Source organism: Cydia splendana, chromosome Z (assembly GCF_910591565.1).
Source record: "Cydia splendana chromosome Z, ilCydSple1.2, whole genome shotgun sequence".
NCBI classification, from domain to species: Eukaryota; Metazoa; Arthropoda; class Insecta; order Lepidoptera; family Tortricidae; genus Cydia; species Cydia splendana.
In genome coordinates this window covers 42,484,756-42,502,230 of record NC_085987.1, presented here as the reverse complement: position 1 = coordinate 42,502,230, position 17,475 = coordinate 42,484,756, and the positions used below count along the sequence as shown (strand labels likewise).

At 39.0% G+C, this 17,475-nt stretch overlaps 1 protein-coding gene across 1 annotated transcript in view; it reads left to right on the top strand.

The window, feature by feature from the left end:
- Positions 1 to 15,381, top strand: part of LOC134805342 (transcriptional repressor scratch 2-like) — a 54,004-nt gene extending 38,623 nt beyond the window's left edge. Inside the window, exon 2 of the mRNA XM_063778673.1 lies at positions 13,373 to 15,381. Within this exon, the coding sequence (XP_063634743.1) occupies positions 13,373 to 14,403 (1,031 nt within the window). The 3' untranslated portion in view covers positions 14,404 to 15,381. The remainder of the gene's footprint in view (positions 1 to 13,372) is intronic.
- The last annotated feature ends 2,094 nt before the right edge of the window (positions 15,382 to 17,475 follow it).

The following is a 17,475-nucleotide window of genomic DNA, read 5'->3' as shown; positions in this document are numbered from 1 at the left end:
GATTCACGAGCGTAGCGAGTGAATCTAATTTAGAATCTTGAGCGTAGTAAGGGACTCAAAAGCGCACGAGATGTAAATAACTTTGATCTCGTGTAGTACACAAAATTTTTCACACCTTAGTAGTGAGAACATACCTATTAGACAACTTAAAAAATGTAATCCTTCTTCGTCACTTAATACCTATGCACTGATGTTTTCTTAAGATATACAAACAATTAAGTTCAATTACCGCAATCGAACACAAAAACAAAACGTAATAATAAATTTCAGTAAAATAATACGGAAAAAACTGACACTTCAACCGACAACTTTTTTTTTGTAAAAAAAAAAACTTTATAAGATACGGTCCGAATTGCGGATACGTACTATTTGTCAACTATAGTAGAAATTCTTAAAAGTAAAATAATTAATTTTGCGTGATAATCTGTGTATTTTTTGAGTTCATTATTTTAATTGTACAATAAAATACCTAAAATATAGTATTTTTATCAAATCTTAAATTTTATTTTAATTAAATAATTATTAAGAATTCATACTCGTACGGAGCTCGTACGTGGTTTGGAACGATGCGTTCTGAAGTTTTTCGGGGGTCTATTATAAACAGTAAATATACCGTTGAATATCGTTTGAACTTTTTTTCGTCTGTTTCTTTTTGCTAACAGTGTGAAAGGGACAGAGATAATAGAACCCAAGTATTTCGAACTTGTATTAGACCCCGCATGTTGAAATGACATTTGACTATAAAGGTCACTTGAATGTCATTTTGTCTCACTCAGTGAGCAAAATCGCATTTTGCTCACTATTTTTAAGGAGCAAAGTACCCTTGTTCGAGCTGCTGAGGTGAAAAATAAATTCTTTGACTGTACGTATAAAAGAGATTAGAGTAATATTCATAGTTTTTTCTTTCACATAACAGGTGATTTACAAGCGGTGTATGATAAAATGAAAGATGCTGGAAAAAACTCTGTGGATGGCATTGTGCATTGGTTTCAGGAATGTAAGTTCCCTCTAGCTAGAATCTGTTGCATGTGATCAATAAGGATTATTGCGAACTATCGTTATACCACATTACCGGGAGTAATTGTACAGTCAGCATTTAATAAATAATTTCGGGCAAAGTGGCCGAATATACCGGAACACATCCTTATTTCTATGGTAATAAAGGTGTGTTTCGACATATTTGATCACTGTCTATTTGATAGCGACTGTACCTTTGGAAAACATTTTCTAATAATAGGGAGTATTACTGCAATGTTCTGCTGCCAGAGTGCAGCACCACTGCACATAGTAAGCCATCTCTCTGGTATTCATACTAGGTCTTAAACAGTTTTATTGACAAGTTTTCATTATGACATTGATGCATCAAGGCGGTTTGTTAGGGCGACACTAGCAGAATCACAGGGCCTACCACGAAAAGCGAAAATCGAAATTTCGGTATCTGCCTCTCTATCGATCGAAAAGCTAAGCTGATCGATTTGAGCTGACGTACTTGCGCTATATTATATTTTTTTAGCTATTAAGCTCGTTTCATGCTTACAAACACATAGTTCTACTTCCAAATTGTTCAAGCACGGAATTATGTACTGTTGTCAATTAATTAACCCAACTGTCACCTCTTCTCACATATGTTATCTCTCTCTCTTAAGTTTTGCTTTATTTCATATTTTTTTATGTGTATTTAAATTGGTTGCCCTGAAAACCAGCGCCATGGCTAAGGACATTAGTCATCGGCATATGCTGAGTGGCATCCATTTTGGTGTCTTGTACTAGAATGAGATGTATTATAGGTTAAGCATGTATTTCAACACCAAATAAACCATTTCTATTCTATTCTATTCTATTCTATTCTAAAAGGCAAGATTGATAGAGAGGCAGAAACCGAACTTTCGATTTTCGTGTTTCGCGGTAGGCCCTGTGATTCTGCTAGTGCCGCCCTCTACGCAGAGTTTTGTGTAATAGTCCCTATTGCGGCTCTAACACTATGGATCTAGTGACGTCAAATTAGGTTATTGGAAAAGTACCTTCTTAATTGTAATCCCTTAATAAAGTTGTCATAATGATCAACTAACCCAAAAGCCTTTATAATACTAAAATGACACTATATTTTTTAGCTAAAATAATCGATAAAGCCAAAGAAAGCGAGGAGAAAGTCCGATCATATTTCGCAAAAGAGTCTAACAAGAACGATATATCCGCCGATAAGTTCAAAGAGGTTGTCGGTAAAATAGCCTCTGACCAGAAGAAGAATGTTGGAGATCTAACGAAAAACTTGCAGCAGTATGCGAGTGCCTTGGGGGCCGCGGTCCAAGCGGGTGCTAGTAAAGCACTCGACGCCTTGGGAATGAAATAGGGACAAGTTTTTTTTCTTAAATAGAAATAAATGAGTAGAAAAATTATGACATTGTTTTGTTGATTCGTAATAATATCACCGAATAAATCTGTGGAATAAATTTAAAAGTGGAAAAATTACTGTCTTGGGTGAGACTTGAACTCACGACCCTGGATGTCGAACCCTGGGTGTGTGGATGTCGTTCACAGACGTTTCTGCTTGTTAAAAATTAAAATCTGTGGAATATGTACATAATGCCGCTGAGGCGCAGTTAGTTCATGTTTCTGATTGTAGGCAGTATCTCCACTCCGGCTTCACTTAGTTTTCCCTGACTGGGCGGTGACAATGCATACATACATATCCCATAGGATGGCAGCATGAAATCTTAGCGTTGTCGTTCTCTAGACTTTACAACTATGTGAGCTAGAGTTAGACCAAGATAAGTCTGCGTCGATTTTGATAGCACACGTAGTGCAAGTGTTAAATAAACGTCATAATTTCATAGAAGTTGACGTTTAAAATAACACTTGCACAGCGTGTGCAATCAAAATCGTAACTCTATAATTTTTATGTTACGAAGAGTGTATATTATAATGGTTTTATTTGTCTCTGTGCTCAAGTAGTGCCCTATATTTCGATGTCTGAGTGGTTTTATGTCAAAGAGTAAAGTAAGTAGCTAAATTAGGTTTTGGACGTTTCCTAAAGACGTTTTGGACCAAAAAGTAAAGTAAGTATTGGACTCATTTCGAACGAATGCTTTGACGTGACGAATGACAACCTAAAATATGTTTCCGGAGAAAATTTGTTCAATGCATGAATGATGTTTATTATTCAGAATAAAGATACATTATAATAGTTTGTAACTATATACTTAATCGCTAGTTTATTCGAGTATCTCCCATTGATATTTGGACGAATACTAGTACCATGGGTTAGTATAATTGAAATCTATGTAATTCGAATAATAATTGCTATTTACTATTAAGACATTAAGGCGTAATTCTACGTAACTACGTAGGACTTTACACGTCAAATACATTTACTGCAAGCTTGTAAAGGGCTAATTTATACAAATGCAGCAAGCCAGCCTGCCAGATGACTACATTAGCGACCCGCCCCGGCTTCGCACGGGTTAACAAATTATACACCTAAACCTTTCTCAAGAATCACTCTAATGAAAGGTGAAAACGGCATGAAAATCCGTTCAATAGTTTTTGAGTTTATCGCGAACATACATACACACAAACAGGCAGACGCGGCGGGGGACTTGGTTTTACAAGGTGTAGTGGTGACGTGTAGCTAGGGTTTCCATACGTCCCGTATATACGGGACTGTCACCGTATTTAAGTATCATGTCCCGTATTTCTACTGGTTTTTGTCGACCGGTCTGGCCTAGTGGGTAGTGACCCTGCCTATAATATTTATTTATTTAGTAATAGCGCTCTAGAACAGGGCACTCCAAACCCCAGCTCCAAACAGCAGCAACCAGATATTTACATATAATGTATATTAACCATAGCTATGTCCCTTCGTTTGTTGTTTTTCGATTTTTTTTTATTGTAAGAGTTAGTTGCTTTAAAAAATTGTAAGGAGTTTGGTTTTCGCTTCTAAATCGTATAACAATCATCAACTCGACAAGTTGTCTTGTACCTTGTATCACAGGTTGAGATTGAGACCACTCCCTTGTTAATTGTAATTTTTGTTAGTTTAGTTTTTGAATTGTTTTATTATATATTAATATTTTTACCGCGTCTTAAACTTATATTTGTAACAATCCCAACACGTTAGTACTTATACCAGACCCCACTGCCAAGTCAACGAAGCATAGCTGTGATTTATATACAACATATTGTGTGAAAATATTTTCAATTTCAATAGCGTTGTCCTCCAGAGAGAAATATGGGGACAACGCTTGTAAAGAGAAACGGGTCGTCCACTATAATACAGTAGATTAATTTACGTGGGTACCTACTTACTATCAATTATTATTTTGCTTATTTATTAACAGACGATTTGCAAGCAACTTATGATCAAATTAAGAAAGCTGGAAAAAATAGCGTAGATGGCATAGTAAAGTGCCTACAGGAAAGTAAGTTCACAGTACCTAATAAATATAGAAGTAGATGAGTAGATACTCTCTTTTCTTCTAACAGTCCTTACAGATACGGGGGGTACAGATTTGTATTTAGAGACATAATTTTAGTGTGCATTATACACGCTACTCATAACGTATATAGGAACGTATGATATCTATTCAATTTGAATCTTAATAAATTCTTGCACAGATTATTACACTAGCACATAGATGCATACAGACCCGCTGTGGCTGTCAGATCTGGTCTATTCTGGAACTATGTCACACTTTAAAGCAAACAAAATCTTGTTGTGTCAAATTTTCCTACCTACGTATAGTGTCAGGTATTTAAATAAACCCAGGTCGAGTGGTCGTAAGGAAAAAAGCGACCAAATTGGCTCGCCGCTGATGCTTGCAGCATCAATTCTCAAAGTTGCTCTGCAATTCCCTGTAGAATGTTAACACCCCTGCCGGCCTAGCCAAGGTTACAATCGCTATCGCTTCGACAACGAAAAGCATTATGTCTCTCGATCACTCTTCCATATTACTCATATTAGTGCGACAGTGACAGTGGCGTTTCGATCGCTACGGAGCGTAAGCGATTGGTATCTGGGCTACTCGGCCTGTAACGACGTTTTTTCTAACCCTGTAGTGTATTAACGACCTGTCGAGTACTTATTACTTTATACCAGATATTAAAACACGGCCGTTATCTTATTCTTAGGTCAAATTATCGACAAAGCGAAAGAGAGCGAGGACAAAGTACGATCATATTTCGCAGACGTCGCCAACAAGAGTGAAATAACCGCTGAAAAGTTCAAAGAGGCTGTGGGTAAAATAGCCGATGAAAAGAAGAAGAATGTTGCAGACATTTCCAAGAGCTTAGCGGAGTATATAAGTACGTTGGTGAACGCTGTAAAAGCGGGAATGGAAGCGGGGGCGAGCGCGTTCAAAGAAAAAATGGACCAAAAATAGCGACAAAACATATTTATTTCCTTTTCTGAAAATATTATAATTCTAATAAATATTTGATAAACAATTCTAGCTACTTGCGTCTTACAATATTTTATAATCCTAATATATATCTGATAAGGTGATAAGATAAGCATCTACTGACTTCCCGTTCGCTTCTGATATTCTGATACTTTTCGATTGGCGCATTAAATTATGGTTTTCACTTTAGTTACGCCCCGAGAGGTTCTCCACTTTGCGAGTCGAACACCAAGTACCTTCTTATTTTAAGTGTAATAAAGTTTAAAATTATAAATAAATAAACACTGAGTATGATGCCATAATACAATCATTAAACAGAAATATAAAAGAAAGATTATCCTCTTCTGACTTTATCCTTTCCTAATCGTCTACTTATAGGTAGGTACTTATAGATAAAAGCAACAAGCTGAATAGCCAACCTGTATAATTAGTAATTCATAATTTAACAAGGCTTGTCTGTCGATTCGCCAAGTTAGGGTTCCCCCAGATATGTCGACGCGGAATCGGCAAAATCCGATAGAAAAAAGCTTTATATCTGCGCAATAAGAGCGAAAAAGTCGTCATTCGGCTCGGCTCGCATCGGCTGCCGATGGGTCGACAGCTTTTTCGCTCTTATTCCGCGGACATAAAGCTTTTTCCTATCGGCTTTTGCCGAATGCGCGTCGGTATATCTGGGGAGACCCTTAAGCACCGAAGCTCAAAGCAACGATCATCCGAAACAGCGCGTTCATTAAATTTTCAAAGTGGCAATTAATTGCATTGTACAATTACACCGGTACGGCATCTAGTGCTGTGTGATACTCCACCGTATGCCGTGCAGTGAGAGTTCAAAATCTTACAAATTATTGTTGTAGGTTGGTACATTACATTGATCTCTTCTGGAAGTAATTTCCATGTAAGGAAATGTTAATGACAAGAACGTTTACGATTCGAAAGGTAAATCAGTTGTTTACAATTTAACATAAAATAGCCATTTATTTATTAAATTTACTAACGTGGCCTACGAAATGGCGAAAATACGGTAAACAATTGAATGAACTTACGGTAAACAATTAAAATATTTGTTCAATAAACACGTTCAACAACACGGAATTAGGTACCTAATGCAAAATGTTAAATTCGCATATTTTTGTAAATTTTTTGGTTAAAATATTTGGGTTTTTAAAACGTAATCTCTTTTTTCATTACCCTAATGTATATTCAACACTTTAGATTAATTTGTTACGGTATAACGAGAAAACCTTTTTTACGGGCGGCGTAATAACTAAAAACTGTGACTTCACAGGGTGCGCGCTTTTTGTATGGGGTACTTCTACTCGCGGTTAGCGCGCTATACCTACTTATTTTTGCAATTTGAAAGTTTCAGGGGTACATTTTTTAGAAACATTAGAATATCACAGGAAGTAGAATTGATATGATTGAATAATATAATCGTAAAGCGTTAGTGCCTCCCCAAATACGAGTACTAAGCCGATTGTCATTTAACTTTGGGTCATTTAACTTTGGATAACTGTTATAAGAACCTTCAACATGTTCAGAGGTACACGTTGTGTACAGCATGTAGTCTGCCGGTCTTTGTTCGGCGTCCGCCCAGCCTTAATTAATCGAATGCTGCACCCGCCGAGGCGCACCATTCGATTTATCCACGCCGCGAACCAACAAGTTGTTAAATCGATTTTCTGGCTATTGCCGAATCGGCGGGGGCCGATTCTGTTTTACCAGTGTTTTTCTTTTTTTTATACGATCTTGAGGCCGGAGCGCACGCTATGTACACGACCCACGTTCCTATACAAAATGTCGTGGGCTTGCCCACGGTTTGTATTAAAACGTGGGCCGGGCCGTGGATGTAGCGTGCGCAGCAGTGGGGCTCCGGTCTGACTCTTGAGTCATCGCGCGATGCTGCATCAATCGGCCTGGGCGCATAGCCAACGTGCCAATCGTTAAACGTCTTACGTCACGTCAACGTCCGTAGTCATCTCTCTCTATCATTCTTCCATATTAGTGCGACATCGACAGTTGCGTTTTGTTCGCTACGGAGCGTAAACGATTGGCACGTTGCAAAGTTGCAATCGTGTTGTCTCTTAAGATGTCACGCTCTCACTTTTTTGGCGCGCGTGAGATGCCTGATGACCTCCAGGTCGTATCAAAATAAGAAGAAAACTATATCAAACTGTTATAACAGAATCGGTCTCGTGGTTTTGGAACGTTTCGATGATTGAAACGGTCTGGTAATAGAGCTATCTGATACATTGCAGACTCGAATAGGTTTCTGTTTGACGGACGGCGTCCGATGGGCATATCTCGATGCCATTCGCAAACAGACGTAAACGTTTTCAATTTTACCTCGAGTTGACCGGCCGGGTGCGGTTACGATATTTTCTATATGAATCACATGGCCAGTAGCGGCATTCAAACTTTAAAAATGGTCTTGATTTGACTTTACGCGTTCGCAACAACATATACAAGCTCATATATGTACCTATACCTATTTATAACATATTGGGACCAGCTAGATGCAATATCGCATACCCGAAATCGCAGTGCACCGTTCGCATTAGATATACGTTGGTAGTTATTCGTTGCATTCTTGGCGACATTTCTCAAGTCGTTTGTTAACAATCTGATGTATGTCAAGGCGAAGTCGGGGCCACTTCCTGAGCCACGAAGGTACAATGGCGCTTCCTTACAATAGAACTGAGAGACCGAGATATATGTGGAAATAAAAGCGCTTGTGAGGTGAAATTCTTCATAATACAGGTAAGTAGCTTTATGTTTTAGGGGTGTAATTTTGATCTGCATACTATTCCAGACCATTTCAGATTAATTAAACTGGTAGCTGAGCGTTTTCCAAAAAAATGTACATTTCGTTCATGTCTTCAAAATATTGACTTCTTGGGCTCATTTTACTCAGAATCATTTGTACATTCACGCCTCATACATGAAAAAAGGTGTCCCAAAATTTTGTATGAAAAAATATTTTTCCAGTGCGTCACGTTCATACAAATAAAAAAACTTTTCATACAAAAATGTGACGATCTGGAAAGGAAATCTTGGGAAACATTTTTTCATGTATGAGGCGTGAATGTACAAATGATTCTGAGTAAAATGAGCCCAAGAAGTCAATATTTTGAAGACATGAATGAGATGTACATTTTTATTGGAAAAAGCTCAGCTACAGCTAAGTAGGCCAGTTGATTGACAAAAAAACTTTATATTTTACCGTGTTTTGTTGTAGGTACTCAAATATGAATAGGTACATATATTTTAACTTAAAGGTAATTGCTTGGTGCCTAGCTAAGGTGACAATCGTTTGCGTTACATAACGAAACGCTTTGTGTCTCTCTATCAGTCTTCCATATTAAAGAGACAGTGAAGCAACTGCGTTTGGTTTGTTATGGAGCGTAAACGATTGACATATTGGCTATGCACCCAGATGGGACTAACTTCGTTTTTTTGTACCAAATAATGCAGGAATATCGAAATGATTCTTTCGTATAAAAAAGTCAAACCACATTTTCCTGTTTCTGAACACTCGCGCTTCCACGAGTGTAAATAATCAGATTGGATTGTTGTCCGCGAATGTGTTGGTGAAAAAACATTCGAAACATTATCGCGTCGGGCGCCGTCATGAATTTTAATTGTTTTACGTTAATTAAAATGTCCAATCAACATACTAATACGGAAAAAATATCCCCTGATTCCCGGGGTGTCATACCAAGCCCGGGCGATAGGCATGTAAAAGCCGAACTACACCAGATGCGTAATGCAACACGCTTTCGTTGTAATCTATGTATATAAAAATATGGCAGATGACACATTACTTGCGTTGGATACCGGTAGCGTATTTTGGGAATGTGGCATTATGCGAAAAAAATAGTAGTATAAGTACATAATTATATTAGGTTACACATGTGTGACATGTGTTAATACTTCGAATAAACGTACTCCAACAATGAAAACATTCTGCTAGTTATCTTTGCAATCAAGTCTCAGAGGAGCTCTGATCAAATACTTAGGGGAAACGTATTATTATTGCGGAATAGGGCTTGATATACTTATATGCGCCGTTATACAGTAAGATTATTTGTAGGAGGATACTAGGGGCCTTTCTCATTGGGCGTTTTAGTCGCAGGGCTAGAGTTGCACCAAGAAAAGTCTGCAGCGGATTTGATAGCCCACGCAGTGTAAGTGTTATTTATACGTCATAATTTCATAGAAGTTTGACGTTTCAAATGACACTTGCACTGCGTGGGCTATTATCAAAATCGCTGCAGACTTTTCACGGTCTGACTCTAAACGTCTTGGGAAATAAGCTGTTGGTGTCCGATGCGATCGGATACAAGGCCCTTGAATATGGTGTGTCGCAATCAGCGCTGTACTGTCTGTATAGCGACAGTCTCTCCAGTTTAAACCACAAGCCGCAGGGCCAAGTAGCACACACAGCCTCACGGCTCGGCTAAGACATTGCGCGACCGGCGGCGGCGGCGGCAACCGTATATTTACTTAACAGAAACATTCTTTTATTTTTTTAAAGAAACAAAACTGCATTCAAAGATTTTTCTTTTATTTTTGTGGGTCTAAAAATATTCTTGAGTACTAAATATTCGATTTTATGGATATTTTGTAGAACGGACGAGTGTAAGACGTAATGTTTCTTGGCGAAATGTTATCATTAACATCAACTGTATCGACTAACAGAATAAAATAGCGAGTGTTTATTTTTTAGAATTTTTAGTCGGTTCGATTCCCAGACAAGACAAGCGAACTTTAAAAAATCTTCGAATGCAGTTTTGTTTCTTATTAAAAATAAAAGAAAAATTAGCTAATTCTCTCCAGGACCCATACATTTTTTCCACACTGTATACAAGAATTGCTATTGCTCGTTTAACCTTTAAATCCATGATTTTTTCTTTTAACCCGAAATTAATATATGTATCACATAATTGTTTGCCGATTCTAGGAAAAATAGTAAAAAAAAAATAACTTCGATTTTCACTGCGAAATCAGTGTTAGAAGTTGAATTGGCTAAATCATATTTAATAATATTTATGTAAATATGTAATTTTCAGTAATAGATATATGATTTTTTTTACTACCATTAGAAAGGTACACTATTTGTGATATATCTATGATAAAGTTTTTAAATATAAAATAATTACAAACCCCGAAAACACCGTTGAAAATCACATACAAAAAATTATCAACTTCTGGTTTTTTCCAAGCTTTCCGACTTTTCGTCTTAAAACGAATGTAATTTTATAAATTAAAAATATTGCATAAATTTAACCCTTAAATCATCACCCTACATCTTGACGTTTGGTATAAAGGTGCGTTCAAGAACGTAAGCCTTTTTTTTTAAATCTGTGAGCTGTCTAATGCTTTGTAGACATTTGGCAACACTATGCATTTAAGGGTTAAAGGTTAAAGGATTAAGAAGAGTTAGGAAATCGAATGTCTGTCTTGTGACACTAGGAATAGTAGGAACTTCTTTAAGTCTTCTAATTCGTGCAGAATTAGGAAATCCTGGATCTTTAATTGGAGATGATCAAATTTATAATACTATTGTAACTGCTCATGCTTTTATTATAATTTTTTTTATAGTAATACCTATTATAATTGGTGGATTCGGTAATTGATTAGTACCATTAATAGATATAGCTTTCCCCCGTATAAATAATATAAGATACTAGTTTGTACTAGTTAGAATCATCTAAATGTAACCAAGGTATACCTACGCGGGCCCTAGAATAGGTACAGTCAGAAATCCCGTCCTAACTTATCTTATGGCGTAAAGAGTATTGGCGCATTATGATGGTAATAACAGGGTATGAATTTGATCTGGATTTATTAACTATGGATATGATCTGGTTGAAGAAAACCGCCTCCTATACAGGGGGCCTACCGCGAAAAACGAAATTCGAAAATAGCGGGGATTTTTCTCTTTTACTCCAATGAAGGCATAATTATAAAGTTGCCCGAAACTACGATTTTCACGGTTATAGATAGGCCAGGTGTAGCTTAATGATCGGTAGGTCTCGGTGTGTCCTTAAGATCGGCCACAGGTCGCTCCACAGGTTGCCGTCACTTGTAGCCAATCCTGTAACCTGTAGCGCGGACGCGGGCTATGTTCAATTGTGCACGGTCAACTCAAAGAACTTGACTGACACCTTTTAAACTTGACAAGTCGAACATCGACAAACGCCAAACGAATAGAAAAAATTCACTTTCGTAATTTACAAGCTGCCCATCACTAGCCGAGATCGTTTAATTCACAAACGCCAGATGACGATGCGAGGACAAGTTATTTCATTATCATTACAATATCGAACAGTTTCGATTGGCGTTTTCTAAATATGAACGATTTTCAATTGGCTTACAAGGAAGCTTACCAGTTGGGTAACTGGTCAGCTCCGATTTGATTTATTTTTATATATGTTATAGAGTAGTCTAAAATAACTGACTCGTATTTTATTTAGCTGCCCATACTCAACTTACTGGGAGAAATTGGCCTGCAAAGTACTGAAAAGTGACAAAACGCTCTAAATTCTGTAGAGAGTTTTGTTCAAGTAATTATCTATTACTGGTTTAAATATATGTCGGAGAACATGAAAAAATAATGGACACGTGTTTTGCTATTTCGTTTCAAATTCATATTTTACAAAAAAAAACACACTTAAAAATTTCATAATTCTCATCCTTTCACTCGAACTTCACGTTGGTTATTTTATTCGTTTTTTTTTTATCATGAAAACTAAAAACTTCCCGGTAGTGATGAATGTTGTCATGGTTGTTAACCGGTTTGGACATTAAGTCCTAGCATATTTTGAAACATCAAAAATCCTAAAAGTGTACATTTGAAATATTTGAATACCCTGTAAAGGGGCCCACTGATTAACAGTCCGCCGGACGGTATCGGCCTGTCAGTTAGAACAAAATTTTGACAGTTCCGAACAACTGACAGGCCGATACCGTCCGGCGGACTGTTTTAGGCGCGCGGTATCATGATGAACGCGGAGCTGCAGGTGCGCTGCAACGCGTTGGCGGCGCCGGGCGGGCTACGTGAACACATGAAATACTTACTGAAGTGAAGCGCGTGAAACGATGACAAGTATGAAATTTTGAAGTGTGTTTTTTTTTGTAAAATATGAATTTGAGCCGAAATAGCAAAACACGTGTCCATTATTTTTTCATGTTCTCCAACATTATATTCAAACCAGTAATTAACTAGCAATTTGCTTGAACATAACTCTCTACAGAAGTTAGAGCGTTTTGTCACTTTTCAGTACTTTGGAGGCCAATTTCTCCCAGTAAGTTAAGTATGGGCAGCTAAAAAAAATACGTGTCTGTTATTTTAGACTACTCTATAACATATATAAAAATAAATAAAATCGGAGCTGACCAGTTGGGTACCCTTCCTTGTTAGTAAAGTATAGTTACCTAATAGGTACTGTCTGTTACCCGGTTAGCACACACTGGGGCGGTGATCCGGTGAGTTATACTATACTACAGCTCTAAAAAACCGTACTTGGAAAATTAGTTTGAATTTTGTTAACTGTTCTCAGCTTATTCTAACTCTTCTAAGTTAACTAAGTTAAATCGTGGAAGTGAAATTTTATTTTTCTTTTTGCTTCTATTATTTTGATAATTGTAATTTTGTATTAACGTTGTCTATAACGGCTCTGTCTTAGCATCCAGACAACTAGGTATCTTGCTACTTTTTAAATTGAATTCTGTCAAGCTGACAAAAAATATATTATTGTTTGTGGCCTACGTATTACGTGTTGGACACCGGTCGTCAAGACGCTATTGGTTAGGCTCTGTAATTTTTACTTAATTTACTTTATGTAGGTAGGGAGTTATATTTAATAACAATAATAACATTTGACGAAGCTTAAAATTCCGTATTGTTCACTGCCCTTAAAGGTTACAGAAAACTTCAAGGAAGTATGAATTTAAATAGTATCGTTTGTCGACAGGCTACACCGAGGAGCAGCCTTCCTCGCAGTTCACCGCGCAGCTGCCGAGCGAGGTGAGCGCCACGGCCGACGCCTCCCCGCCGCTCTCCTACGCCCTTCTGCAACTGTCCGCCTCCCCCGAGCCCTTCCTCCACGTGCAGCTTCAGTCTTCTTCTCCTCCCCCGCCACCGGCGAGCGGCAAGTCCATCTCCATGTGCTACACGAGCACGGGCGCTCTACTCTCTCTCCCGCCCAAAAAGAAGGACATCTACCGCCCCTACTGCCTCGAGAACCGCGCCGCACATCTCCATCGCGCGGAAGAAGACCTCAACGCGGCCCACGCCATCCTCGACCTCAGCCAACACGCGGTATTCCTCACCACCCCACCCCGGGTCGACCCCGCGCCCCCCGAGCCGCCGCCGCCACCGCCGCCGCCTCCTGAGCCCGTAGCTGCGGAACAGAGCCCCGAAAGACCACGAGAAACCGTCGCGTACACCTACGACGCCTTTTTTGTCAGCGACGGCCGATCAAAACGACGAAACTATGTAAATTCGCCCGTCGAAGCGCCACCGCAACCCGAACCGAAATCTAAGTACACCTGCAGCGAGTGCGGAAAACGGTACGCGACTTCCTCGAACTTGTCGCGACACAAGCAGACACACCGCAGTCTTGACTCGGTATCGGCGAAGCGCTGCGGCGAGTGCGGCAAGGCCTACGTTTCTATGCCGGCGCTGGCGATGCACGTGCTAACGCACCAGCTGTCGCACGTGTGTGGCGTGTGCGGGAAGCTGTTCTCGCGGCCGTGGCTGCTGCAGGGGCACCTACGCTCGCACACGGGCGAGAAGCCGTACGGCTGCGCGCACTGCGGCAAGGCGTTCGCGGACCGCTCCAACCTCCGCGCGCACATGCAGACGCACTCCTCCGATAAGAACTTCGAGTGCTCGCGCTGCCACAAGACATTCGCACTGAAGAGCTACCTCAACAAGCACCAGGAGTCGGCGTGCGTGCGCGACGACGATTCCCCGCAGCCCGAGCCCGCCGAGTCGGGCTAGCGCACGCGCACACGCAACTAGGGACCGTAACCGCCGTATGGTTTACAACTAAACGTAAAGTATTAATATGAATTTAGATAATAGCGTAATATAAATTTACAAATTTTAAACTAGGAGCGAGCGTTCGGCGACCTGCTCGTGATCTGTGGCCTCCAGAACTCGGCACTCGTGTATTAAATAAGAATTTTGGTTGTGCTGCAACGTAAACACGAGCAATATAAAAGCAATATTTTGTGGATCGTCCCGACAGCGGAAGATAGTTTAGTCGTATTTTGATTTACTTAGTACGAGTGAATGAGTGTGTAGGTGGCGAGTGTGGGGCCGCGTCGAGGAGGCGCGGGGAGGCGGCGCCGGCGCCGCGATACTCGAGCAACGTTTCGCAAACAACGAATAACGTACGACCCCGTAGGCCGCCCCGCGGCAGTAGGCCGTAGCGTCAGACGTCCCGATACGTTAAACATTTACCTATATGTATGTACTCGTCGATAAATATACCCTTATATACATAGTATTGAAATATGGATGAAACTAATATCTTTTGTAGGTGATTTTTACAACCGCTACGTAGGTTAGAGATAGGGTGTAAGTTAGCCGAGGAGTCGACAGAGCAAGGAAAACGTCTCCGTCTCGTGTTCCGGGGACTGTCAGAGCCGAGTTCGCAGGATCAGACATGAACCGACACTGAGGTGTACTCGCCTCTGACAGTTTGTCCGGTTGTCCCTCGGTATGAAACTTGCCAAAACTTTCCGTCCGAAGGCGCTCACGTGCCGCGCCCGGCCGCGGCAGTGCCTTAGCGGCGACGCGTCGCGCCGCTCCACCGCTCCCCGACAGTCGCTCCTTCAGGGTGGAAAGCTCCGAGAATCCCTGACCTTTAACTTATCATTCGAGTAACGATGTCCCCATGATGCGTTGTAACCAACAGGGTGTCCAAATTAAAATACCGACCGATCTAACACTTTCGTTGAGGACAAAAAAGCTTTGAATGGCTTACTATATTGATTAATCACTTTCCTTAAATATGCCTACTGTTGTTTATTTCAGTGAACGGCGCCCTTAATATAACAAATACATATATTAAGCTTCATAATTAGTTGCCGACCTTCTATTGTTGTAACGTGAACTGTAATTAGCAAATAAATTTGCCAAACGCAATCTGTTAAACCAATTTGGCCATGATTGGCGTAAATAATGAACAAGCTAAAGGTAAATTAATCACTGCGCCCGACTGCTTGTCCATCAAACAATTAGTGTTCCCATAATGTATTTATACTCGTATATGAAGCAGTATTTGCCTAGAGTTAGACCGAGACAAGTCTGCAACGATTTTAATAGCACAAGCTGCCGAAGTGTTTTTTATTCGCTACGTGCACGACTGTCACGCAACCTAGCATCCGCAAAACTAGGGGAAAACGTCAATTCACTACATCTTATAAAACAACTCTAAGATTCAAAAACTACTGAACGGATTTTCATACGGTTTTTACCTATCAATAGAGTGATTCTTGAGGGAGGCTTAGGTGTATAACTTGCTAAGGTTTTGTGTAAATTGGATGTAATATGACGATGTTTGCTAATGATATCGGAAAAAATCACGCTGTGTAGGAGCTTTAATCGAAAACGCTGCTTAATCCGTTTAAATTATATAAACACTATGTATGGTGGGGTTGTCTCTCTTTCATCGGTCTACAAAAAAGTCCGCGACGGTGTATGTCTATATTTTAAGGATAACTTACTATACCTATTCTTATCTTCTACAATAAGATCTCATAATAGGTATGTGGTTTTTGTAAAGCTATTTACACGGATACAGTATTAATAATTATCAAATTAAATACGTTAGTTATATTAAGCATTTCATTCAGATTACAATGGTCTTACACCATACAATTTAAATGAACATCTCAGGAGTAATCGTAAATTAAAGTTCCATTTCGAGCCATATAGGTAACTTGTATGAAATGTTAAAGACTCCTTGTCCTATAATATTTATTTTATTTATTTATTAAAAAAAAAACTTGCAGTGCGTGTGCTATCAAAATCGTTGCAGACTTCTCTTGGTCCAACCTTAACTATATAATACCTACTACGGATAGCTACCTACCTACATCGCTACATCGCAAATACGAGTACACATTTATTGACTTTAGCCTTCCGTAATCTACGCTATATTCGTAATATTTATGACTTATTGAAAACAAAAAAATATTCGGATTCATTTGGCTTGCATATGTAGAGTCTGGCTACTGAAATATTACACAAATGTTTGGCGGGAAAAACAAAAAATCTTGGACTGGTCACACTTTGTGTAGTAGGAGTTATAGTTTTGATACTAGAAAATATTTTTTTTGAATATCTGTGCACACGTAAGGTACCTAAGGATATAAGTTAAGTATACGTTGACGTGCACTCAAAGTCAGCTCACATAATTTCTACCACTATGTAAAGTACAGTCAACGATAAACACATATGTTAACACTTTCTCACCAAATACCATTGTAACAAGGCGAAAAACGAAATGTAGTGTAAATAAGACCTAGCTCGATAATACAGTAATATTAATCCATCACCAAAAAAAAACATAAGTACTATGCCAAATATACTGAATGCTAAGTATCAAAATATTTATAGAGCACCAACCTCCTAATTGTAAACAAATTTTGTTTACATTTGCTTAGGAGTTGTAAACATTGCATTTTTTCGTTATACAACGCTACACGTCGACTTCGCACATTGTCGTAATTATTTACGAGCTTAAAATAATAGTTTGCGAACCTCACTCAACTAGTATAGACATTATTAATATTATTTAAAATAAACCCTTATAAACCGCAAACAATTTGAATGAATAACATAAATTGACAACTGACTTTTAGCTTTTTTTTAAATCATAGACAATTGGTGATACAACAACGAAATATCTGTCAACAATTTTTGGCTAGCCAGACTATTACCTACGAGTATTCATCCTAAATATGAGACAGTTGTGATTGGAAATAATTTTCATGTCTATTTATTTATTCTCTATATATTAGGACTTAGGTGGACTTCGCTGTTGGGAATTACGTCAATGGG